The 27,476-nt window shown below is 42.7% G+C and overlaps 1 protein-coding gene and 2 long non-coding RNA genes across 9 annotated transcripts in view; 1 reads left to right on the forward strand and 2 right to left on the reverse strand.

The window, feature by feature from the left end:
- The window catches only part of nadsyn1 (NAD synthetase 1), a 48,490-nt gene extending 22,196 nt beyond the window's left edge, over window positions 1-26,294 (forward strand). For 6 of the 7 annotated variants that reach the window (XM_086025691.1, XM_086025696.1, XM_086025692.1 and 3 more), the window contains 16 exons: window positions 497-548; window positions 633-721; window positions 846-963; window positions 6,699-6,830; window positions 7,964-8,035; window positions 13,078-13,202; window positions 13,285-13,333; window positions 13,460-13,562; window positions 13,988-14,156; window positions 16,156-16,291; window positions 16,409-16,515; window positions 17,299-17,430; window positions 18,271-18,340; window positions 20,050-20,178; window positions 25,208-25,384; window positions 25,474-26,294. In XM_086025691.1, coding sequence (XP_085881817.1) covers window positions 497-548; window positions 633-721; window positions 846-963; window positions 6,699-6,830; window positions 7,964-8,035; window positions 13,078-13,202; window positions 13,285-13,333; window positions 13,460-13,562; window positions 13,988-14,156; window positions 16,156-16,291; window positions 16,409-16,515; window positions 17,299-17,430; window positions 18,271-18,340; window positions 20,050-20,178; window positions 25,208-25,384; window positions 25,474-25,509 — 1,696 coding nt within the window. In that variant the 3' untranslated portion in view covers window positions 25,510-26,294. Of the gene's footprint in view, window positions 1-496; window positions 549-632; window positions 722-845; window positions 964-6,698; window positions 6,831-7,963; window positions 8,036-13,077; window positions 13,203-13,284; window positions 13,334-13,459; window positions 13,563-13,987; window positions 14,157-16,155; window positions 16,292-16,408; window positions 16,516-17,298; window positions 17,431-18,270; window positions 18,341-20,049; window positions 20,179-25,207; window positions 25,385-25,473 lie in introns of those variants that run through there. The other variant, XR_015086137.1, reaches the window with a different exon arrangement.
- On the reverse strand, window positions 9,009-13,324 carry LOC147150609 (uncharacterized). The gene is made up of 3 exons (XR_015086141.1): window positions 13,227-13,324; window positions 12,250-12,456; window positions 9,009-9,922 (listed from the first exon to the last, which is right to left on the reverse strand). It is a non-coding gene; the product is annotated as an uncharacterized LOC147150609 (long non-coding RNA).
- Window positions 17,786-19,490, reverse strand: LOC147150610 (uncharacterized). Its single transcript, XR_015086138.1, has 2 exons — window positions 19,092-19,490; window positions 17,786-18,988 (listed from the first exon to the last, which is right to left on the reverse strand). It is a non-coding gene; the product is annotated as an uncharacterized LOC147150610 (long non-coding RNA).
- Window positions 26,295-27,476: the final 1,182 nt, after the last annotated feature.

Genomic DNA, 27,476 nt, shown 5'->3' on the forward strand with positions numbered 1-27,476 from the left:
CAAAAGTTGAATCAAAGTTGAATGTACTATCATCGTAATTGTCTTTATTTTTATTTTCTGAAAGAATTCAATCTGTGAGGTAATGATGGTTATGTAAGAGCAGGTGCTTGCTGGTGCAATATTGTGCAATTTACATATCTGATTAGTCGATTAATTGCAGCTACTATCGGTAACTAGTCGACTAGGAAAATAGTCGTAGTCGTGGCAGCCCCAGTTAAGAATTGTTAATGCATAGACAGACAGGGTTAGTGCTCAACATTAAAATAATTTATTCAAATGATGTGCGTAAAACTTGGCAGGGAGTACAAGAAATGAAACCTGAATTAGAAATGAATGTTTGTGTGTGTTGTTTCACCCTCCCAACTGTCTACTACCGCCAGTGCTTGACCTACATGCTTCTAAGAATGTTTTGTTTATGTTTGTTAACTTTACATGCGCATTCATTGACAATCATCCGTTTTCAAAAACGATCTTGACCTTCTTTTATATTTTCTAGGACAGTAGAGGAGTACTTTCTGCCAAGAATGATCCAGCAGGTCACAGGGCAGGTAAATAAATTATCACCTGGGTAAAGCTATGATGTGTGATTTTGTACTTTCAATAAAGTGTCAAACTGCCTATGTGCTCATCAGGATACAGTCCCATTTGGAGACTGTGTGCTCTCCACCAAGGATACCTGTATTGGTACAGAGATGTGTGAAGAGCTATGGCACCCCTCTAGGTAAAGAATGATTTTAATTAATGATTTTATTTAAATGTTATTTTCAACTATTTAGGCATCTATAATTTCAAAGCAGGAATACCCTTAGAGAAATTACTGATTGATTAATGTCTCTTTTATTTAGCCCTCATAGTCAGATGGGTCTTGATGGGGTTGAAATCTTTACAAATTCCTCTGCAAGCCACCATGAGCTTTGCAAAGCAGACCGAAGACTCAACTTGATCAAGTCAGCAACCACCAAGGTAGATCAACTAAAAAACATTTGGATTTTACATGACAAAAGATGACTATGAAACCGTCGACAGAGTGTTTACAGCATTTAAGAAACAATTGAATAAAAACTTGGCTTTACACAACAAGGATTTTGGAGCCAATCACAGATCAGCGAGTTAAAAAAAAATAGGTCACTGAACCGATCAGAAGATGGACTAATCTATTCAGTCTATTTAAACAATTTATTTACTGTACAGTCGACCCCTGCGATTCACGGGGGATTGGGACTGGCCCGACCCACGTATAGCCAAAAATAATGTCTAATTGACGCCCATTGAAATGCACTGGGAAAAAAATAACAATGATTAAATCCTAAACGGCAACACCCGAACCTGCTGGTGGACAGCGGCGGTATGGGATGCCGTTAAACTGAAAAAAGACGTCCTATCTGGCTTTTTTGCAATTGGATAGAAATCAGCCAACCAGAATTAGCCCTATTGTCCGACTCCTGATTGGTTAAGAATTTTGGCACAACTATAACGCCTGGATCGCAAGCGTGAATCAGCGTATTGTATGCGTAGTGGAGAGCAGAGGCAAGCGTAAAAAACAATCTTGTGTGTGCATGTGGACGGTTTTGTCTGCACGAAACACATTCTTGAATGCACAAAACATGCTTCTGTACGCGGTATTTCACATTGCATACACGCGAAACACATTTTTGTACGCGGTATTTGACATTATGCTGACGTAATTGTCATCAATCTATTGCCATAAACTCGAAGTCCCTCCCGGTTGGCCGAGCTTGTCGCCTTATCTCTAAGAGAGCCCGTACACCCTGCGGAGGGTAATAATAAAAAAGTATCGTGTTGTAGTCGTATCATCGGACTTGCGGCCGCATGTTTTGGACACTCGGGTGAATAGAGGGCCGGATCTGTCGACTGATCACCTATCTGGTGGTGAGTTGGCTCCGATGGTGGGGGAAGATGCCGGTCCGACCTGGCAGACCCAAACGTATTGTGAGGGTTTGCTGGGAATGTCTGGCAGAATCCCCTGTCAGAAGGAGCTTCAACTCCCACCTCCGGCAGAACTTTTCCCACGTCCCAGGGGAGGCGGGGGACATCGAGTCCGAGTGGACCATGTTTCGTGCCTCCATTGTTGAGGCGGCCGATCGGAGCTGTGGCTGCAAGGTGGTCGGTGCCTGTCGTGGCGGCAATCCTCGAACCCGCTGGTAAGGGATGCTGTCCAGCTGAAGAAGGAGTCCTATTGGGCCTTTTTGGGCTGTGGGACCCTGGAGGCAGCTGACAAGTAACGGCTGGCCAAGCGGAATGCAGCTCTGGCAGTTGCTGAGGCAAAAACTGAGGAGTTCGGGGAGGCCATGGAAAATGACTTCCGGACGGCTTAGAGGAAATTCTGGTCCACCATCCGACGCCTCAGGAGAGGGAAGCAGTGCACCATTAACACTGTTTATAGTGGAGATGGGGTGCTGCTGACCTCAACTCGGGATGTTGTGGGTCGGTGGGGAGAATACTTCGAAGACCACCTCAATTCCACAGAGGATGCAGAGCCTGTAGACTCTGAGGTGGGCTCTCCTATCTCTGGAGTTGAAGTAACCGAGGTAGTCAAAAAGGTCCTCGGTGGCAAAGCCCTGGGGGTGGATGAGATCCGCCCGGAGTTCATAAAGGCTCTGGTTGTTGAAGGGATGTCATGGTTGACACGTCTCTACAACATCGCGTGGACATCGGGGACAGTCTGGATTGGCAAACCGGGGTGGTGGTCCCCCTTTTTAAGAAGGGGGACCGGAGGGTGTGCTCCAATTACAGAGGGATCACACTCCTCAGCCTCCCCGGCAAGGTCTATTCAGGGGTGCTGGAGAGGAGGGTCCATCGGAAGGTCGAATCTCGGATTCAGGTGGAGCAATGTGGTTTTCGTCCCGGCCGTGGAACAGTGGACCAGCTCTACACCCTGGCAGGGTCCTCGAGGGTGCATGGGAGTTCGCCCAACCAGTCTACATGTGTTTTGTGGACTTGGAGAAGGCGTTCGACCGTGTCCCTCGGGGAGTTCTGTGGCGGGTGCTTCGGGAGTACGGGGTACCGAGCCCCCTGATAAGGGCTGTCCGGTCCCTGTAACCACCGATGTCAGAGTTTGGTCCGCATTGCCGGCAGTAAGTCGGATTCGTTTCCAGTGAGGGTTGGACTCCGCCAAGGCTGCCCTTTGTCTCTGATTCTGTTCATAACTTTTATGGACAGAATTTATAGGCGCAGCCAAGGTGTCGAGGGGGTCCGGTTTGGTGGCCTCAGTCTTGCATCCCTGCTTTTTGCAGATGATGTGATACTGTTGGCTTCTTCAAGCCGCGATCTCCAACTCTCGCTGGAGCGGTGCGCAGCCGAGTGTGAAACGGTCAGAATGAAAACCAGCACCTCCAAATCTGAGACCATGGTCCTCAGTCGGAAAAGGGTGGCGTGCCCTCTCCGTTTCAGGGATGGGATTCTGCCCCAAGTGGAGGAGTTCAAGTATCTTGGGGTCTTGTTCACAAGTGAGGGTAAGATGGAACGGGAGATCGACAGGCGGATCGGTGTAGCGTTTGCTGTGATGCGGACCCTGTATCGGTCTGTCGTGGTGAAGAAGGAGCTCAGCCGAAAGGCGAAGCTCTCAATTTACCGGTCGATCTACGTTCCTACTCTCACCTATGGTCATGAGCTGTGGGTCATGACCGAAAGAACAAGATCTCGGATACAAGCGGCCGAAATGGGTTTCCTTCGCAGGGTGTCCGGGCTCTCCCTTAGAGATAGGGTGAGAAGTTCTGCCATCTGGGAGGGACTCAGAGTCGAGCCGCTGCTCCTCCGCGTTGAGAGGAGCCAGTTGAGGTGGCTCGGACATCTGATTTGGATGCCTCCTGGACGCCTCCCTGGTGAGGTGTTCCGGGCATGTCCCACCGGCAGGAGGACGACCCAGAACACGCTGGAGAGACTATATCTCCCGGCTTGCCTGGGAATGCCTTGGGATCCTTCCGGAAGAGCTGGAAGATGTTGTTGGGGCGAGGGAAGTCTGGGCATCCCCGCTGAAGCTGCTGCCTCCGCGACCCGACTTCGGATAAGCGGGAGATAATGGATGGATGGATAATAATGAAAAAATAAAATAAAATCAATTAAAATACTTTCGGTTATTGGCTATCCAGAACAGTAGCAGGTAGCCTTGGGCATCGTTTGAATTTAGACTCTGACTTTGGGTAATGAGCCGCAACGCGTCATTCTATGGCTCGGCATCGGCCGAATGAGCCAGCCGGGCTGGCCCGAGCAGGATCAGCGACCCAGCGATAGGCAACTGCTCCCACCGCGGCAGCTGCTGGGGAGATCCGTGGGAACGGCCGGACGCACACTCAGAGAAGCCGACGCCGCGGCCCGCGCTTGCCAGCCGGTACGAAGTGAGCGGAGGGGCTGACCGAAAGGACCACGGCAGCTCGAGTGGGGGCGAGCTTCCGTGCTATTGCGACACAGCTTCGGCTGCAGGAGCCCGGGGCGCACACTTTTTTTTTTAATCGGTCGTACTTTGTTTGTAGCTCATGCGCGCGGCTAACTAGGGAGTCGACGAGCAGTCTGCACTCGGCAGAGCAGGGAGGGAGGGGCACACGGGGCAGGCTTCGGCAGTGTGTGCGGGAGCAGCAGACCATTAGGAGCAGACGTTGGCAAAGCGCTGTTGGTATTGAAGTCAGTGGTTTGGTATCGGTAATATCGATGCCGCAGCAAGCTAGTTTTGTATCCGTTCGAAATGTTTAGTATCGAGTAAGTACCGAAGTATCTATATTTTTGACAAGCCTAATTACAGTACAAGGAATGCTCTTAATATCCTAATAACCTGTTGTTGTTGTTGCTGTTTTCTCAACTTAAGACACTCTCCATTAAAAGAAATACTGGACATACCATGCATACAGTGTAAATGTTTTTGCCACGTAAATCAGATATATACGCGGACACTTTTAGAATTGTGATTGGAAGAAGCATTATGTGAGCAAGTGATTTTTATGTCATTTTCTTTTTTCTTTTTTTCAATTTAAGAGACACTCCAATACAATACATACTGTACATATACATACTGTCAAACCTGATTGCCACGTTAATCAAAAATCGAGATAGCCATTGTTAAAATTGTGATAGGAAGAAGTTTGTGTTGTAAGCGTCCTATCGCTGCCTCGGACCAGAAAGAGTTTTATGTGTTATTTGGGAGGCATTTACAGCCAACAGTAAGTCATTCTGAGGTCTAATTAAGAGTAAAAAAAAAAAAAACACAGCACAACTATCGCGGTGAATTACGCATAGAGCCAATGATGGTGAAATAGCGCAAGAAGCACAGCACTGCTCCGTCAGCTCATCCATGCTAAGACTGTTTGCATACTGAAACATGTACGAAACTAGAGGCAGCTTTTCTTCTAAAAATTGTCCGTAACTTGAACATTTTGTAAAAAGTGTCATTTACAGCTCGAGGTTGCACTGTATGTCATTTCAAGTATGTGCTTTTGCTTTCATGGGGAGCTTAAATGCGGATTTGATGTCTTTGATATGATATGACACCATATCGGGTAGTGCCTGGAGCCATTTTGATGACATTGGCAGCACTAAGTGTACCTTGTTGTTGACGTGGTGAAATGGTAATAATATATTTACATTTTTGGAAGCTTGTGTGTTCTGGTGGTTGAGACACAATGTAAGGAGCATGAGAGTCTCTTTCTCACTCGACAAGGATGCTTCATAACCATATTCCATAAGAGATGTGGCAATGACTCAGTGACATAAATCCATCCATCCATCCATTATCTATACCGCTTATCCTCACATGGGTCGCGGGGCGTGCTGGAGCCTATCCCAGCTGTCTTCGGGCAGTAGGCGGGGGACACCCTGAATTGGTTGCCAGCCAATCGCAGGGCACACAGAGACAAACATCCGCACTCACAATCACACCTAGGGGCAATTTAGAGAGTCCAATCAACTTACCATGCATGTTTTTGGAATGTGGGAGGAAACCGCAGTACCTGGAGAAAACCCACGCAGGCACGGGGAGAACATGCAAACTCCACACAGGGAGGCCGGAGCCGGGATCAAACCCACGACCTCTGAACTGTGAGGCGGACGTACTAACCAGTCGACCGCCGTGACATAAATCATCTTCTATCATTTTCTGTTTATATAGAGCAGAAAGAGAGCACACGGTGGACCAAGAGAAATCCTTCAGCAAACTACCGGAAAAGCTTTTATATGATGTTTTATACAACTAAAACTGCCGCGGTCAAACTGATGTCAAATAACTGATGCATATGATGTATACAGGACATTAAATTTGGAAAATTAAACCAAAATAAATGAAATATGAAGCAAAAAACTGATGACTATTTTTGCACCTAAAAATTAAATAGGGTTACATTTCCTCAAAGGTAATTGGAGGTTTAAGACCTGTGGCTTGAGCTCACTCTGCAGTCGAGGGGTCTGGGTGAGCAGTAGCTCGTTTGCATGACACTCTCTCAGAAAAAAGGCTGATTTCAGCTACAATGATTGATTTTTGGGGTTTCAGTGCTTTTGCTCACCTAAAAATATTTCATTACAAATAATGCTGTATACTATGTTATTTACTATCCAGATGTAAATACCTAGGTATTTGCATAAAAGGAAATAAAAGCTGAACTGTATTTAAAATCAATCTAGTCTTGACAAGTTTGCATCGGTCTTATGATTGTAACTCTACTACGGTCTGTGTATTTTTTTATGCGCACTTACAGAGTGGAGGTATCTACCTGTACGCAAACCAGAGGGGATGTGATGGAGACCGACTGTATTATGATGGCTGTGCCATGGTGGTCATAAATGGGGAAATTGTGGCACATGGAGCACAGTTTTCCTTAACTGAGGTGGTAAGTCTGGAAATTAAGAGTTAATGTTATTTTTGGGGGGGTCACTGATGGTGTAGTGGTACACACGCCTGAGTTGTGTGCACGCAGCGTGGGATCCGTTCCCGCTCAGTGACTGTCTGTGTGTGTGCCCTGCGCCTGGCTGACGGCCAGTTTTGGGTCTAGTCTGTCTTTCACCCATTGTCAGCTGGGATAGGCTCCAGCACCTCCCCGCGACCCTGTACAGGATAAGCGGCTTGGAAGATGACACATGACACGATTTTTAGGGTGGGATCTGATCTCAACGCTACTCTTACTCCTTCATGCTCACATTCACTATTGATAATAGTGTCTTCAATTAACCAACCAAAAGAAGCAGCTGGAGTCAATGGAGTGTAGCACCCAATAATGTAATAATTTCACCAATAATATAAAAAAACATTTTTACTGCTATGATATTTTTACCGATAATGCAATACATTATTATTATTATTATTATTATTATTATTATTATTATTATTAAGTGGGTGGAACTTACTTTGATTAACTCTCTGCAGAGTTGGCTGAACACAAAATAAATCAACTATGTCAAATAACTCCAACACTGACCTCCATTTTAATCAGACAGTGTTAAAAATACACTTTGGGGGTTGAAATAAACTCTGAAACGTTTAATACCAACCTTTTAGCACTACTATTTTTTCTGTGAATGTATATAACTGTCTTATATTCTCAAAACACTATTATTATTATTATTATTATTATTAGTATTAATTGCACCTACAGGAAACATTTGATTAAGGTTATTGCCGCTAAAATAAGGTAAACAAGTTCACCAAGAATCACATGTAGCAATTTCTCCCACCCCGCACTGTGATGTGAACTGGAAACAGTTGTGTCCAGTAAAAATATGAAAGCACAATTATTTGTGTGGTTTTGGTTCCAAGTTAACAGTAAACCTGTTTTTGTCTATGGTTAAGACTCAAATGAAGATCAGGTAACATTTTATGATTAATTTATGAAGAAAACTTGGCAATTCCAAAAAGCTGACATACTTTTTCTTTCAACTTTCCCTTGGAAAAACTAAACGTTACTGCAAATGTTATATATAGAGAATGGCAATTTATGTCAAATGTGATACTTTTCCTTTTTTTTAGGAGGTGATATCAGCCACTTTGGACCTAGAGGATGTGCGCTGCTATAGAGGAGAGTCATGTCAGCTGCAGATGGTGAGCAACTTTTCAAAACTGGACTACTCCAAGACTAAACTTGTGGTCACAACTTCACCATAGGCATGAATGTAATACATGTAACATATCGCTGTCCTATGAAAAACCTGTGTCCAATTTTGTCTTTTTTAGTCAAGTTTTCACATTGTGTAAAATGGAAAACACATTCACCTAAAAAATAAAAATTAAAAAAAAAAAAGTAAAAAATGGATATAAGTGTGTCTCACAGGACAGCAACCAGAGATGGGCACTTTACCCTATTTTGCCGGTGCATCCTCTATCCTCCGTCTGCGACCTGGGCACCCTTCCGTCATCGTTCTTTCATATCAGCATGACAGTGATAAACAAGAATATAAAAAGGAAGCACGTTGTGGCTGATGTCCGATTTCATTTCTCACAATGGGACAGTTGTTCTGGAAGCTAGCTGGAGTTAGCACACACAGGCTACCGTGTGCCATGTCTGATGGAAAGACACACGCATGTTCTGTTGTGGTACGCTAATATATTGTAACGTCTACTACGGATTATGCAGGCATTAGTAAGCGAACTCACTTTTATTAAAACACAAAACACCGTTTTTGTATACCCGCAGCTGACATACAGTAAGAGGACAAGTGCTGCCTCTCGGCCACTGTGACCATGCATGAAGTGTTGCATTCAAAAACTCGGACATTGCAGCACTCAAGTTAACACAACATGACCTATTTTCTACAAACCCTTAACGGCAACATCTAACAATAAAAGACACAACATACAGTGCCTTGTAAAAGTATTCACCCCCCTTGACATTTTTTGTGTTTTGTTGCCTCACAGCCTGGAATTAAAATGGATTGTTTGAGGGTTTGCATCATTTAATTTACAGAACATGCCCACAACTTTGAAGACGTGATATATCTTTATTGTGAAGCAAACAACAAATAGGACAAAATCACAGAAAACATCATTGTGCATACGTATTCACCCCCCCCATGTCAATACTTTGTAGAGCCACCTTTTGCGGCAATCACAGCTGCAAGTCATTTTTGAGAATTCTGTATGTATTTACCGCATCTTGCCACTGGGATTTTTGCCCATTCTTCAAGGGAAAACTGCTCCAGCTCCTTCAGGTTTGATGATTTTCACTGGCGAACAGCATTATTTAAGTCTGACCACAGATTCTGAATTTGATTGAGGTCTGGACATTGACTAGGGCAGTCCAGAACATTTATATGTTTCTCCTTAAGCCACTCAATTGTCGCTTTAGCAGTATGCTTGGGATCATTGTCCTGCTGGAAGGTGAACCTCGATCCTAGTGTCAAAACAGTGACAGACTGATACAGGTTTTGCTCAAGAATATCCCTGTATTTAGCACCATCCATCATTGCCTTGACTCGGTCCACTTTCCCAGTCCCCGCTGCTGAAAAAAATCCCAACAGCATGATGCTGCCACCACCATGTTTCACTGTGGAGATGGTGTTCTTGAGGTGATGAGATGTGCTGGGTATGCACCTGACATAGCATTTTCCTTAGGGCCAAAAAGTTCAATTTTAGTCTCATCTGACCAGAGCACCTTCCTGCATACATTTTGAGAGTCTCCCATGTGCCTATGAGCAAAGTCAAAACGTGCCTTCTTATTTTCAGATGAAAGTAAAGGCTTTCTTTTGGCCACCCTTCCATCAAGCCCATGTCTGTGGACGGTACAGCTGATTGTGGCCCTATAGACAGATACTCCAGCCTGTGCTGTGGAACTTTGCAGCTCCTCCGGGGTTACCTTTGGTCTCTGGGCTGCCTCTCCGATTAATGCCCTCCTTGCCTGGTCTGTGAGTTTTGGGGGGCGGCCTTCTCTTGGCAGGTTTTTTTACGGTGCCATGTTGTTTGCATTTGATGATGATGGCTTTGATGGTGCTCCTGGGGATCATCAAAGATTTAGATATTTTTTATAACCCAACCCAGACTTGTACTTCTCAACAACTTTGTCTTTGACTTGTTTGGGGAGTTCTTTGGTCTCCATAGTGGCGTTTGGTTAGCGGTGCCTCTTCATTAGGTGTTGCAGCCTCTGGGGCCTTTCAGAAGAGGTGTATATATACTGACAGATCATGTGACACTTAAGATTGCACACGAGTGGACTTTGTTTCACCATTTACGTGACTTCTGAAGGTAGTTGGTTGAACCAGAGCATTTCAGGGGCTTCATAACAAAGGGGTCAATACATATGCACATGGCAATTTTCAGTTTTTCTTTTTTTAAATTTCTTTTTTTCCATATATATTTCTCATTTCACTTCAAAACGTATACTATTTTGGGCAGATCCATCAAATAAAATTCTGATTTAAATATCAGTTAAATTAGAGGTTGTAATATATTAGGTAAAAGGCCAAGAGGGGTGAATACTTTTTCAAGGCACCGTACCTAGGTTCTTAGAATATACTAATTTAGAGTGATAAACTCCTAATCTTTAAAGTTGTTTTTTCCATTCCAGGTGCATACCACATTTTGAATGTGTAAATCATCCATCCATCCATTATCTATACCGCTTATCCTCACAAGGGTCGCGGACATGCTGGAGTCTATCCCAGCTGTCTTTGGGCAGTAGGCGGGGGACACCCTGAATTGGTTGCCAGACAAACACAGGGCACACAGAGACAAACAAATATCCGCACTCACAATCACACCTAGGGGCAATTTAGAGTATCCAATTAACCTACCGAGCATGTTTTTTTGGAATGTGGGAGGAAACCGGAGTACACGGAGAAAACACGCAGGCACGGGGAGAACATGCAAACTCCACACAGGGAGGCTGGGGCTGGGATCGAACCCACGACCTCTGAACTGTGAGGCGGACATGCTAACCAGTTGTCCACCGTGCCGCCATGTGTAGATCAAATTATGCATATTAGAGAAGTAAAACAACACGTTTTGGATTAAGGTTAAATAAAAAACTAAATTAAAAACCAATACAAGTGTTTAGTTTTATTTAGCACAGTGCTTTTCCCTAAGTTTACTCATATGATTTCACTTTCACTTTAAAAAAAAGGCTTAGTGCCCAAGAAAAGTGAAATATGTTTACAAGTATTTATTTTTTTGTATTTATAGGTAGTATAGTTTTTGGTTCCATTTTAAAATGCACTAAACATTGACAGCTAAAAAAATGAAGGCCACCGTATCGCCTTCAATTTCAACTAGCGTGTACTCCATCATTTATAAATATGTCAGGAATGCTGGTACAAGCTGCAAAGTTTAATACAAGTTGAATGTACTTTCATCTTAATTGTCTTAATTATTCTTTTGTATATACCTCAAAGAATTCTAGCTGTAAGATACCAATGGTCAAATAAGAGCTTGGTGGGATTATGCCGCCATTTACATATGATCCGATTAGTCGACTAATCACGACTACTGTTGGTGATTAGTCGCCTGGAAAAATAGACGTTTGTGGCAGCACTACTTGACACACTTGCGCCAAACATCATTGTGTATTGCTTTTGGGGATGATTAGTCCTCTGTACCTCCACTAGCGTCTGGTCTGTTGACCTGAGGCACCGGGTACGTGCGTAAGGGTGGGCGAGCTCATAAAGATAAGGTGGGGTGAGATGATTCAAAGATTTGAAAACAAATAAAAGTATCTTAAGGTGAGCTGTAAAAACTCTAAAAAGACAGTGAAGAATAGGAGTTATGTTCTCCTTTCTATGAGCACCAGTGAGGAGGAAAGCAGCAGCATTTTGGACCAACTGGAGACACTTGAGTTCACTCCAAAATTAAGTGCGTTACAGTAATCCAGCCATTATGTAACACAGTCATGGATTACTGTTTCAAGGTGCTGTTGAGAAAGGAGAGGTGTAAAGCTTTACGCCTTTCTCAACAGCACCTTGAAACAGTTAGCCAGCTGCCAAAAATGACAAAAGCTGGATTTGACAACAGGACCAATGTAACCGGTCCAATTTAAAACCATTGTCCAATTTAGAATCAAAGTTCGAGACTGTTGGCTATAGATAAGACTCCAGGGGGCCCAGGTCAACAGGGTGAGGTGTTGAAGGGCCACAAGGACCCATAACACCACGACTTATGTTTTTCTTTTCATAGAAATTCAAGAAATGCAGTTCCATTCAGGCCTTGATTTCCTCCAAACAGGATAAAAGTGAATGAGATGCGTCTTTTTTGCTCATTGGGTCATAGTGCTAATAATTAGTTTTTTCTTTTTTTTAAAGAAATTCGTTTTTTTTTTCAATTTTATTTACCTCTACTAGTTTCGACATCAAACTGCTGTCTTCAGGTGTTTTTAAGTCCTCTTCGTCTTTCATTCTTATCAGATGGTGATACTTCCGCATATATGGGGACATATAACTGTCATCCTCATAACAGTGGAAGGAAATTCCATGTTTTCTTAAGGTGGAATCCAGAGGCGGCAAATACAATGATAACAGCAGGGTCCCAAAAATAGAAACCTGTGGAACACCATACGACAAATGGTTAGAGTGGGACGAAGAGCAATCAAGGCTAACACAAAAAGAGCTGTCTGCCAAGTAGGATCTAAACCACCCCAGAGCATTACCACTAATGCCCGCCTGGTGCTGTAAATGAGCCAACAGAAGACTGTGGTCCACCATACCGAACACTGCAGTCAGATAAAATAAAACAAGACACACAGTCAAGGATGTCTTTAAAAACTTGTAACAGGACTGACTCTGTGCTATGCATCATTTTAAAACTTGACTGAAAAACCTCCATGGCGTTATGTTCATCCAAGAAAAATTTCAACTGAGTTTGCACTAGTTCTCCTGATTTTTTTTTTTTTTTTTTTTAAGGGATCTTGAAAATGGGTTAAAAATTAGACAGCACACTTTGATCAAGGCCACGTTTCTTGAGCAGGGGTTGGGCCACAGCATGTTTAAAACGTTGGGAAACTACACCAGAAGACAGACCGCCGTTGATAATGGCCAAAACTTTGCGAACATGTGTTTTACCTACGTAATTTAAGTCCGTCAAATTTTACGCTTTTTATGGCAGACAAACGACACTTTCACTATTGTGATAATATTGTTGTTTTTTGTACTTCTCTGGTCCAGGGAAGTGAGTCCAAACCATGCCATAGGATCAAAGTAGACTTTTCTCTATCCAGTAATGATGATGTTTGCCTCCCCACGTACCAACCGATAACATGGCACTTGCATACACCAGAGGAAGAAATCAGGTACACAACATTTTTTGTACTTGCATGTGATATGTGCAGCTGTTCAGGGAAACGCTTCTCCATGGTTCTTGTGTTTTTTCAGCCTCGGGCCAGCCTGCTGGCTATGGGACTACCTAAGAAGGAGTGGACAGGTGAGATTGAAAACCCAAGTAAAACATATCGTGTTGCATTAATTGAAATCTTATTCTGATTTTTCAACAAGCAATTCAACTGTGTGATACTTAACTTATATATGATGATTTTATTCTACCTCTTAGGCAGGCTTTCTGTTGCCTTTGAGTGGAGGTGTTGATAGTTCCTCAGTTGCCTGTATTGTCTACTCTATGTGTGTGCTGGTCTGCCAGGCTATAAAAAATGGTGGTGAGTAGATTTTCTATTCAGTTCAATTCAAGTCAATTGTTATTCCATATTCAAGGTCCACTTCAAATAAAAACAAACACATACAAAAAAATAAAGAGTCACACATTAAAAAGACAGGCATACCAGTGTTTCCACGTTTGACTGGTAGCGGATTGCACTACACCCAGTATGTAACTGACACCAAGATTTCATTTTGAGACCTTAGAAGCCTACAAATAAAACTGTACATTAGAGTTCGGAGTACCCTTTGTAAAGTGTTCAGTCATGCAGAGACAAACATCTCAGTCGCAATAGTTCATTGCTTAATTCATTGATAAACAATTTAGGTATTTGTATACATTAGCAGATAGTTGTAGCACTGTACACTGTACTGTGTTTGACAGAGAATAAAGCAATGCTTTCCTTTGATCTCTCCATTCTCTTAGATAACCAGGTACTGGAAGATGTTCGCAGAATAGTTGGGGATGAAACCTACTTTCCTAAGCAGCCAAGGGAGCTCTGTCATCACATCTTTACTACTTGCTACATGGGCAGTGAAAACTCATCAGCGGACACTTGTAACCGTGCCAAAGAGTTGGCCAGTCAGATTGGGAGGTATACAAAGTCCAAAATACAAAAAAAGTTTTTTTTGTGTACTTTAACTTACAGTATTTAAGTGAAGCATGGCAGAAAAACTGTGTGCGACTTGCCTTCTGAAGAGGCAGAACACCCGTGTCCTCCGAGTGGACTGGTTGAGGCAGCTGATCAGCGCTGTGGCCGTAAGGTGGTTGGTGCCTGTTGTGGCAGCAACCCCCAAACTTGTTGGTGGATGCCAGCAGTGAGGGATGCTGTCAAGCTGAAGAAGGGGTCCTATCTGACCTTTTTGGCCTGTGGGACACTGGGGGCAGCTGATGGGCACTGGCTGGCCACGCAGAATGCAGCCTTCGTGGTCACAAAGGCACAAACACGGGTGTGGGAGGAATTTTTGTGAGGCTATGGACCTTCCAGACATCTTAGAAGAAATTCTGATTGACCATCCGACCTCTCAGTAGGGGGAAGCAGTGCAATGTCACCATTGTGTATAGCGGGGATAGGGTGCAGCTGACCTTGACTCTTATCTCTGCGTTTGAGGTCACCGAGATGGTTAATAAACTTCTTGGTGGCAAGACTGTATGAGATCCGACCAGAGTTCCTAATGGTTCTGGATGTTGTGAGGCTGTGCTTGTTGACATGACTCTGCAACGTCGCATGGACATCGAGGACAGTGTCAGACCGAGGTAGTGGTTCCCCTTTTTAAGAAGGGGGACTTGTGTGTTCCATTATCGGTGGATCACACTCCTCAGTCTCACTGGTAAGGTCTATTCACGGGTGCTGGAAAGGAGGGTCCATCAGGAAATTGAAGCTCAGATTCAGGAGGAGCAGTGTGGTTTTCATCCTGGCCGTGTTACATTGGACCACCTCTACATCCTCGGCAGGGTCAACCAATCTACATGTGATTTTTTTTGCGGACTTGGAGAAGGCGTTTGATTGTGAATTTTGTGGAGGGTGCTCTGGGAGTATGTGGTATCGGATGCCCTAGTAGGGGCTGTACAACCAGTGTCAGAGTTTGGTCCGCATTGCTGGCACTAAGTCAGATTTGATTTCAGTGAGGGTTTGACTCCGCCAAGGTTGCGCTTTGTCACAGATTCTGTTCATAACCTTAATGGACACAATTTATAGGCGCAGCCGAGGCGTTGAGGGTGTCCTGTTTGGTGGCCGCAGTATTTCATCTCTAATTTTTGCAGATGATGTGGCACTGCTGGCTTCTTCATGCCGCGTTCTCCAACTCTTACTGGAGTGGGTCCCAGTTGAAGCAGTTCGGGTGAAAATCATCACCTCTAAATCTGAGACCACAGTCCTCAGTAAGAAAAGAGTGGAGTGCTCTATTGCGGTCGGGAATGAGAACCTGCCCCGAGTGAAGGAGTTAAAAGTATCTTGGGGTCTTGTTCACGAGTGAGGGCAGGATGGAATGGGAGAACGACAGGCAGATAGGTGCAGCGTCTTTAGTGATGCAGTGTGTCGGAAGCTGAGCCGTAAGGCGAAGGTCTCGATTTACCGGTCACTCTATGTTCCTCCCCTCACCTGTGGTCACGAACAGAAAGACTGAGATCTCAGATACAAGCGGCTGAAATGAGTTTCCTTCACTGGGTGTCCAGGCGCTCCATTTGAAATAAGGTTAGAAGCTCCATCATCTGGGAGGGGCTCAGAGTTGAGCCGCTGTACCTCTACATTGAGAGGAGCCAGCTGAGGTAGCTCGACTGTCTTGTACGGCTGCCACCAGGACTCCTCCCAGTAAGGTGATCTGGGCATGTCCCAATAGGAGGAGGCCCCAATGACGACCAAGGACACACTGGAGAGACTATGTCTCCCGGCAGTCTTGGTAACATCTTGGTATCCCACAGGCTGAGTTGGATGAAGGAGAGGAGAGGGAAGTCTGGGCTTCCCAGCTTAATCTGCTGCCCCTGCGACCCGACATCGGATGAGCAGAAGAGAATGATGATTATTATGATGAATATACAATTGTTTCTATTATAATTAAGAAATTAAGTGTTTAAGGATTCATTCTTTTTTTCAGCACGCATATGAATGTTAATATAGACATGGCGGTTAAAGGCATCCTGGGTATCTTTTCAATGGTTACTGGGAGGTGGCCTCAATTTCGTGCCAACGGAGGAAGCCACAGGGAAAACTTGGCGCTGCAGAATGTACAGGTTTGTCATTTACACACACTGCATTAAGTGTTCTACCAGCAGATATAATTCGGTGTAACTCACTTATTCGTGAGGACCTTCACAAAAAATGTTTGTGCACATGCAATGTGTTTGTAGGCAAGGGTAAGGATGGTCCTGGCTTACTTGTTAGCCCAACTGAGTCTGTGGAGTCGAGGAAAACCAGGTGGCTTACTGGTGCTTGGCTCAGCCAATGTAGATGAGAGGTAATGACTGATTATGCTGCAATATTACATATATTCTCTGAAAAATAGTATTTTCTCTCTGCATTTAATCCATCCCTGAGGAGGAGCTCGGAACAACCGAATTGAGCCAGGATTTTGAAAAGATAACTCTGGGCCACACCATTTCCATGTTGCAAAATGTTTTAAGTTCCTTATCATTTAAGGGCCCATAGAGTCATCACCTTAATCCGCTTTCAGCGCCTCTGCATCAGCAGATCTTGTGTCAGCACCCTGTGCCATACAGCTGGCTGGAAATTGACCTTAATTATTTTTAGTTGTAGTGGAAACCAGAGCACCGACGAAAAAATTATCAATGAATGGCGAGACATGCAAACTCCACACAGAAAGTCCCTAACGTCAGTTAAGAATAGTCCAAGCTTGAATCAAACCAGGGAACCTTCTTGCTGTGTGGTCTTGGTTTTTCCCATGTACTTGGGTTTCTTCCTCATTCAATCAAAAAAAAAAAATCTACATCTACATTTTTTTCCCCATCTGAAATATGTGCCTTAGCTTAATAAGTGTTGAGAAATGTTTCAACTAGCCAATTACACAACCGAGTAGTGTGAGAACTTAGTACTTCACATCACATTACACACACTATTACAAGAGAATACTGATGAAGTCATTTCGTTGAATAAGTTGTATGTCACCCCAATGACTAGTATTGCTAACCCATTATCTACCAAAATAGTTTATGTGCTGGTGAGTTTCTGAGCTATATTTACTGGCCTACTTAAGTCTCTCCCTGACAATTTTTTTTCTCAGTCTGACAGGTTATTTTACAAAGTATGACTGCTCCAGTGCTGACATTAACCCAATTGGAGGGATTAGCAAAAATGACCTGAAGGGCTTCCTACAGTACTGTGTGGATCAATTCCAGCTCACAGCTCTGAGAAGGTGAGGTTTTCTGATATACTTAAATTGGTAGTAAACTGAGCTGAGTACTTTACATGGAACTAACTACATTCCACTGTTGGGTAATTACAGTAGGTTAAAGTGGATTCATGGTCTGTCTCTATTCACCCCAGTAGTTTGTGGCTCCACAGATCGTATTCAATATGCAAAATTACAGTTGTATCAATCAATCAATCAACACGGGTGTGTTTACATTACAAGAGTACTTGAGATCCATACATGGGCCAAAACTGGTACTCTGACCATGTGCAGCACCTCTTGACAGTACAACACAAAGAGACACACCTGTGCTCAGAAGAAATAAACAACATATACAAAAAAAACACCATACTGTTCATAACTATAACAAAATGGTTCTTTTTAACAACTTAAATGGTATAAGGAGATAAATCATAAACAACAATGAAGTACAAGTTATATTTTCTGCTTCTACTCTGACTTATTATGGAATGTAACAAAACCAATATTCAATACATTTTAAAAAAATATTTAAAGTAGCTTAAACATCTAGCGTTAATGTTTCATAATATCTTATTCCCCACAATGTCATTCAATTAGAGCAGGGATTGCAACTCCAGTCCTCAAGGGCCACTATCCTGCATATTTCAGATCTTCCCCTCTTCCAACACACCTGATTCAAATGATCAACTCATCAGCAAGCTCTGCTGAAGCCTGATAACGATCCTGATCACTTGAATCAGGAGTGTTAGATGAGTGAAACATCTAAAACATGCAGAGTAGTGCCCTTCGAGGACTGGAGTAGCCCTTCCCTGATTTAGAGTATCAATATTTCAGTTTCTTAGTCATTTAATGTCATTACAGCATCCTTGCTGCTCCACCCACAGCTGAACTAGAGCCTCTGACTGATGGACAGGTGTCTCAGACAGATGAGGTATGAAATTAGAAACTGTTCTCAATAATAAAACTTGTCTATCTTCCTCTCAATGATCTAAACCTTTTTAGCTGACAACCTTTTGCTTATTATTTGTGCTTTTACTGTTATACACGCCTCCCTGAGCAGTCACCCTATCCTGGTAGAGGGGTTTGTGTGTCCCACTGATCCTAGTAGCTTAGTCGACTGGGGCTTTATACCCCCGGCAGGCTCACACATGGCAAAAGGAATCTAGGTGAGGGACCAGACAAAGTACAGCTTGTAGACCTCCTATGATCAGGGCTGGGCCTGGCTTGTTTTGCACCCTTGGCAACTTGCGCTTCCATAGCCAGGTCAAAGAGCGGCAACAGGGATTGCGTCGTCAGAGCATGGCTGGAGGGCAGCTTTATGGCTTGCGCTGCCAAAACAAGAGTTGGAGAGCGGCAGCAGGGCTTACGTCGCCGCAGCACGGTCAGAGGGCGGCCGCAGGGCTTGCGCTGCTGGCGCACGGTCGATGGGCGGCCGCAGGGTGGCCGCAGGGCTTGCACCGCCGGAGCGCAGTTGGGAGGGTGGCCACATGACTTGCGATCCTGGAGCAGGGTTGGAGCCTGATGGTGCCAAGGAGGTTAACCAAATCGTGGCCATCTTCACAATCAGAAAAATCTGAGTCTAAAAACAAAGCATCGGGTGGTAAAATAAAAGGGTAACGTGAAAAACTAGGACAATTAGATGGCACAGGTGAGAAAGACGTGGAAGAAAAGACAGCGCTTACACAAATGGTGTGGGAGTGGTCTGAGGGCGGTAGCATGCAGACCGGGGCTTGCGACGGCCTGGGCGACCCATCAAGGAGGAGCAACACGAGAGGTTCCCAGTGAAAAGGTGAAGCAGCAGCCGGTGAGACAATTACCTGATTGGAGATAGAGGGATGGTTAGGAGCAGGTCGTGACATCTGCGGCTCGACGGATTGTGTCTGCTGGGTCAGTACGTTCTGTCACGTGCTGAGCGGGAATTGGACCCAATAGCAGACGTGACATGGGAGTTGAAAAGTAAACGCCTTTATCAATCTAAATGCAACCATCTATAGAGAGCAGGACTGCAGGAATTCAGACTGGAAGAAAGCTTGCATCCTCACTCGAAGAATGTTGAATGTACTGACGTGTCACTGAGTAACTCAAGCTTATAAACTGTAAGACTTCAGGCCTATATGACATAATAAAGAACAAAGCATAAAAGGACCATAGCAACTGTATAGCAACTGATACATCAAGATACATCAAGGAACAACCAGACAACAATTACCGTTTACTTGATTTGAAAATAACTAAATTTGCTGTACTGTTTACTTGAATTTTAAAGTAACTTTTTTACTTAACTGATTGTTTGATTATTACTGGTTACTTGATTTTAAAAGTAACTCTTGTTGTACCTAAGTGGTAAACTTGCCCTTTCTCAGCTTTTTTTTTAACGTGTTGCAGGCATCAAATTCTGAATGAGTGAACATGTCCCCCCCAAAATAATGTTGATCAGCTTGAACAGTTTAATCAGTTTAATATAGAATGAAAAGGGTTTGCAAATAATTGTAATCTGTTTTTACTTACGTTTTACTCAATATCCCAATTTCATTGGAATTGGGGTTTGTACACTTACTACTTGATTGTATGTGGTAGCAAGAGTTTGATGAACAGCTGAGTAAGTCTTCTAGTTTTCTCTAACCATTCATGTCGTTACAGGCTGACATGGGGATAACCTACTCGGAGTTATCAGTAATTGGACGACTAAGGAAGATTTCTAAATGTGGACCTTTCAGCATGTTCTGTAAACTCATTCACATGTGGAAGGATTTGCTGTCCCCCACAGAGGTTAGTGATCTGTATGGTACTAGTAGTACTGAATAAAGTTATGTATCACTATATGATTCTATGAAGAATCATTGAGATTTTTAAAGACAGATTAAGCTTTTAAACGAGCACAAACAGCACATATAGAAAAGCCAAATGAAGGCCATCCTCTACACCTAAACAGAAAAAAACTGAATCATTGGGATTTTTAAAGACAGATTAAGATTTTAAACGAGCACAAACAGCACATATAGAAAAGCCAAATGAAGGCCATCCTCTACACCTAAACAGAAAAAAACTGAGCTAAAGTAGGATCAAAGATAAGCAATCATGGACTGTGGATGACTGGCTGAAAGTGATATTCAGTGATGAATCGTGAATCAACATTGGGAAAGGTGATGGTGCTTTTGTTAGGTGTCGTTCATAGACACAGAGTAGGTGGCAGTCATTACATCTTCAATAAATGCACAAGTTTAGAGATTTTTGACGCTTTTCTGATTCCATTGATTGGAAGGCAGTTTTGCAATGACACAGTTTTCGAGATTAGAATGCAATCTGCCAATAGAGCAAAAAAGTGTAAAATCTTTCCTTCAAGAAAGCAATATCATGTCACTGTCCTGGACAGAAAATAGCCCTGATGTTAATCCACTTGAAAACATGTGATGGAAATTCAAGAAAATGGTTGATGACAAGGTTCCAACCTGCAAAGCTGAACTGGTAACAACAATCAGAGGAAGTTGGAGACAGATTGGTGAAGAATAACTATTTGTCACTGGTTAAGCCAATGCCTCAAAGACAGTAAACTGTTATATAAGACGGCCAGAGGTGATCCAGCAAAGCACGACTGGTGTTGTGTTTTTATAAGGGTATTTTTGGTTTGTTTGGAGTTGTTCCATAATTTTCCTCTCTGAACTACGCTATACCATATTTTTCCTCTACTTGATATGAATGATATGATATTGAAGAAAAAAAATGTGACCTAGTACAACAATTTTCATTGTATCGCCGCACCTTCGCAACACTCAAACATAAGTCGCGTTCAAGAGCGGCCATGAACCTGTGTTTTTCTTTGTGTATTTGCTATTTTCACTGCTTTAAATTGGCTAAAATTGCGTAAACATTACAGACAAAGTAGGGACGGACCATTGGAAGAATCAATTTGCGGGAAAAAAATGAATTTGACCATGCTCTCCGTATGCATGCTGTCTGATGTCCAACAGCCCACCACGAGCGATTGAAAACACTCACCAATACACTTTACATTTACCTTTATAATCATCTCCACTCACGTTGTCTAATCAAGGCTGTCTCTCTTCCTTGTCACGTCTGTATTTTTGCAAACGTTTTTCACGGAAGTGGTGGAGGAATGGTTACACTGGACATAGATATATATATATTTTTTAACCTGCCGTGAGCAGCAGCGCTGTGCATCTCCACTTCAGGCAAGCAGCAGCCAGGTACACACAAGACCGGAGCAGGGCTCCTGCGTATCCCGCCATGACAATTTTGCTGGCCTGAATATTTCCTGTGTTGTGTTTTGCTCTTTATTGTCAGATTTATAATGAATGAAATAATAGAACAAATTGCATCCTGCACTGAACCAGTATGGGACGTAACAACATCTAATTTCATATTTTACGGGACAGTTAGCAACGCTAATCTATGATATAATGATTTTCTTTGGATCCACAATAACATCATTTTCAAAGCTCAGACTCTACATGCTTGCATCACATCAGCTGCCAATTTATAACTATGTTTGACTACATTGTCCCTGTCAAATAAAGTAAATAAATGGATATAAATAGAATCAAATATGTCTTATGTAGCACTTCTCCCAGACTTATTGGTACAACCATATGCCACACACTGGGGCATTTTTCTGTAGAGACAGAAAATAACATGAAAATACCACGGAGAAATCAGTGTATTTGAGTTAGGTGCACTTCATGAGTGGCAACATAAGTTGGCCGCCAGTGGCTTCACTTCTCGCTATGGTGAGTAAGCGGCATTGCTGGTGCAGCGGTGCCTAACCTGGGCTGTGCAAAATTCAGAATTTTAGAATTCAGTTCAATTTAATGGATGAATTTGAATTTACTCCCCCCCATAGGATGTTGATTTGATTTTGAAATACAGAAAGTGTAATTGCTTTCAATGCAATTCAGAGAAACTCATTCTCATCACATAGCAGTGAGGATGCAACAGTGTATTTCATTAGTGTGCTCCAAACAAAGCGCTCATCTCATGTCTCTTAATTGCAACGTTCCTCGCTCTTCCAAGCACTGTACGAGACTCGGAAATTGTTCTCACACTGCCATATTAACCCATTAAGGACGGGAGCGCATAACCGCTTTTCTCCACTAAAGCCGGGAGTGCTGTTGCGTGTTTCTCCCTTTAAAGCCGGGAGAGCGTAAATGTCTTTTTTTTTTAAATTTTAATCCAATTCTCAGTCTCTTAGCCAATGAAATGCATCAGAATATACATGTGACGGTGTATGGAGTTGTCGGAGGATATACGGAATTTTTTCGAGGAGTAATGGCGGCACAATCGATTGCGGGAGCTCTGCCATAAGTCACGGCAGTGATATAGACGACGCGCTTGCGGACTTTAAAGCCGTGAAACCATCCAAACCTGATGTATGGTTAAGATATATGTTCGTAGACAATGACGATTTCAACGTCTTTGTAAGAGAACACAGCATGTTGATTACCACTCGATTTTTATCAATTAAAAATAATAAATCAGTTGCGTCTTTGACTGAAACAGTAAAGATTAATAAACTCGGGCCTGTGTGAAAGCCACATATCTAAGCTCTCAAATTTGGAATTATGTTTCTATCTGCTACAGGGGCTGAGATATTAATTATTTTGTAGGTAGCGAAAATGTCAGGTTTTCAAGGGTGACTCCAAAGACGACCGTAGGTTTTAGAGCGATGTCTCATGAGGGGCTTCAGGCTTTAATGGGTTAAGGAACGTCTCAATTTTCTTAAGCGCACATCAAGGAGCAAGGACAGAGCATCGAGGAGCTTCCATCGGCTATCTTAAATCGAGGCACGTCTGATGTATCCTCTGCAGAAGCCCTGTAGCTCCTCGATGGTGACGTATGAAAACGGGCGTGTACTACCAGGATCATCAACAAATGCAGGACTTCAAATTAAATAGATATAATCCGTTTCTTGATTAGTTTAGTCTATATATATATATATATGTATATATATATATATATACAGATTTTTCTGAGTGTATTTTCTATTTAGGGGCAGTACTTGAGAACAAAAATACTTAATTACACTTGATTGCTCATGGTTACTACAGTGAATTTGCATTCTACATGGTCGGGGGTGAATAAAAGACTTGCATTTGTGGAATAAATCTTAATCCACTCATTTTTATCCATCTCCGGGGGCGGCCATTTTGTCTTCTGTCGACTGAAAATGACATCACAACTGCTCACAACGACCAATCATGGCTCAGATTCAGACAACAGGTCAGCCGTGATTGGTCGTTGTGAGCAGTTGTGATTTCATTTTCAGTCGACAGAAGATAAAATGGCCGCCCGCAGAGATGGCTAAAAAGGCGTGCATTTTGCTGCTTAACTATATTCCACAAACGCAAAATTAATCAGAATGCCGTTTTTCAACTATTGGGCCTGCTGGGAACATATTCTTGAAAAAAAAAAGTTTGGGTTGACTTCTGCTTTAAATAAGAAACATATCTACATATTTACGAGTCATTCCAAATATGCACATCACGCACTGGGGCTCTAAGGGGGCGGGGGAGATGTACTTGGGACAGACCAATCTCACTTTTCTTTGCATCTGCAAAATTGTGAAGCTTCTTTGAATTTCATGGAATTTCAATTCTACTCTGTCATGTGAGGATTGGGATTTGGACCCATACGCAGACATGACACGGAAGTTGAAGAGTAAAAAGTCTTTATCGACACAAAAATACAAAGTAACAACAGAGATCAGGACTGGAAGAGAGTTTGCATCCTCACTCAAAGAAGGTTTGACGTACTGACAATGACAATGTGTCAGTGTGTAACTCAAACGTTGTAACTGTAAGACTTCAGGACATCATAAAGGACAAAGAATAAAAGGACCATAACATCTGCAGAGCAACTGATACAACACGTAAACAACCAGTCATAACATACTCCCTGCAATTCGAAGTTCAATTACAATTCTACTTCCTGTTTGCCACCTCATTTCAAGAATTTAAGGGTCATTCTCAATTCAATTCTGAATTTTGTACAGTCCTGGTGCCTATGTAGCGGCCCTGTTGGGAAGGTTGATGTTCCCATCAAATGTAATGCTTGGACATTGAAATTAAGTCTTAACTTGCTCATTTCTCAGCCGTTTTTTCCCCGCCAAAGCATGTTATCCACATTCATGGAATATGCTGAAAACTTTGAACTCCTATCTTAGCGTCGGCATTACGCTGTATGCGCGCAACTCAAAAGGGCATGTTCCATTTTAGTACTGCTGCTGGTATTCATATCTGTGGGCTTGAGTGTTGAGAGCCAAAACTGTTAGCCGAGTAAGAGAACTTCTCTTTACACACAAAAAGTCTGAACATGAGAAATCATAATCTATCAAATTACTATGCAGATAATAGTTACATTTAGTATGGACACCGGCAATTGATGGTAGCGCATTATACATGAGTAGAGGGAAAAACATGGTTTTCAATTGTGATTTTTGGGCAGAGATTTCGCAATAAAAATAATTATTGCAAAATAACGCAATGTTATTTTAGTCGGAACATGAAAGACTTCCACTTCCGGATCATAGCTTTGAGTGTATGGCGGCGCTTGCATGAGCATGAATGATGGTTTGGAGAGATTTTTACACTCTAGAGATGTCCCAGACAAGGACATACTTCACAGGCAAGGGAATAAGTTATGTACTAAATGTTAACAGTTAAAAAAACGAAATTTGCGACAACAATACCAAAGTAGTTCATGGCTCAACCATCTGCAGTTTCTTTGATGCACTGATAATGAATTTTGTCATTTAGAAATGACTGCATGTTGCCTCATTTTTAAGGTTGCACAGAAGGTTAAGCACTTCTTCAGGATGTACTCGATGAACCGCCATAAGATGACAACAGTGACTCCATCCTACCATGCTGAGAGCTATAGTCCTGATGACAACCGCTTTGACCTCCGTCCTTTCCTCTACAACACACGTTGGAACTGGCAGTTTCAGTCTATTGACAGTCAGGTAGCTAACAGTGAAATGTATAAGACCCAATTTCCTGTAACAATTTCTTTGAATGCCATTAAGAGTTTATTCTGTTTCTTTTTCCTCAGGTATCACAGATGGCAGCAAACGTGCAAAAATACTAAGGTGTTAATTTCCAATTAATATCTGTACAGATCAAAATATTCAACATTTGTTGGTTAGCTTTGTACTAAAATCCCACCACAATGCATGGGCATTTTCTTTTGTTTAACGAAATTGCCATCAATACCAATAAATGAGAGTATGATTACAATTGGCTACAGAAACAGAGGATGTGGGATTCATACAACCTTGCTGTTTTCTGACTTTCAAGATCGGCCAACTGGTTGTTGAATTTGTAATTACAGTATTTTCCGGACTATAAGTCGCACTTTTTTCATAGTCTTATGTGTGAAATTATTAACACATTACTGTCATGGGTTGTTAGTGCTGACTTGTGACTTATGTTTTGCCTCCCTCTGCAGGCGCTTTAGCGCTAAAGCGCCTGCAGAGGGAGACAAAACATCATAAATACAAGCACTAACAAGCCATGACAATTACTTCTATATCATTTCACGTTATTGTAACCAACATAAAGAAACATAAGATACATCCTAAAAGCTATTAAAATGGATGAATAATTCAAACGGTTAAAGTCTAATGTTTTGTTAAACTAACAGGCCTTGCTAGTTGAGGAAGCCAGCTTATCCAAACAGCCAAACATTCACAAAAAAACTCCACTGACTCCAGGTGTGCAGCAAAGTTGCCTGTTTATATAGTGAAACTGCACAAGAAACAGAAAATACTATCAATCTATGCATTACATACACATGTATTTTCATAGACATGAACAAGATGAGCCTATGTTAACGATTAGCGATCGCGATTAGCATTAGCGATGGCGATTAGTATGTTGAGTCAACAACCAGCGGCACGGTGGTCGACTCACAGTTCAGAGGTCGTGGGATCGATCCCGGCTCCGGCCTCCCTGTGTGGAGTTTGCATGTTCTCCCCGTGCCTGCGTGGGTTTTCTCCGGGTACTCCGGTTTCCTCCCACATTCCAAAAACATGCATGGTAAGTTGATTGGACTCTCTAAATTGCCCCTATGTGTGATTGTGAATGCGGATGTTTGTCTCTGTGTGCCCTGCGATTGGCTGGCAACCAATTCAGGGTGTCCCCTGCCTACTGCCCGAAGACAGCTGGGATAGGCTCCAGCACGCCCCGCGACCCTTGTGAGGATAAGCGGTATAGATAATGGATGGATGGAGTCAACAACCTACAATCATCCACAATTCAGCTCGTATATAAATGTCATTACACACAATTGTCTAAGTTAGTTTCAGATGATGGTTGAACAAGAATAAACCACAAACAGGCAGACATGCTAACGATTAGCAACCGCAATTAACATTAGCGATAGCGATTAGTATTTTCAGTCAACAACAGAGTACAATCAGCCACAATTCAGCTCCTATATAAATGTTGCATGGTCATTACCAGTACACACAATTACTTACAGATGATGGTTGAATAAGAATGAACCACGAACAGGCAGTTGCCTGCCTCTGGCTGGGGTATTGCATCATGCAGCCACACACGTAAGTAGGAGCACACTCAGCAGAGAGGAGAGGAAGACATAATTACGACCGAATACATAAATACTTTTGGAGACTTGGAAACATTCTACATGGTCGGGATGAATAAAAGACTTATTTAAGCGATCTACAATCGTTTTGGTGAGTTTAAATTTATCTTACTGTAACTTTCTTGTATGCTAGTATGTATGTAGCATCGTAGCTCAGTGGAAATGATGTGTACTAAGCGCACAATTTCCTCCCAAAATGCGACTTATATATGTTTTGTTCCCCTTTATTATGCATTTTATGGCTGGTGCGACTTGTACTCCGGAGCGACTTATATCCCGGAAAATACGATAATTGTAATCGACCCAATGGTGTGCCTATACAATTACACACACACTTAAGTTTTGGTTAATATTGTCTGAAACATGTCATAATTCATCCTGCTGCTTTTGTCAGCTGTCAGATCATCAAGAAATAGAAGGGAACCCGCTCCATTGGCAGCCATACC

Source organism: Filicampus tigris, chromosome 3 (genome assembly GCF_054856515.1).
Source record: "Filicampus tigris isolate MCC_2025a chromosome 3, RoL_Ftig_1.0, whole genome shotgun sequence".
Lineage (NCBI taxonomy): Eukaryota > Metazoa > Chordata > Actinopteri > Syngnathiformes > Syngnathidae > Filicampus > Filicampus tigris.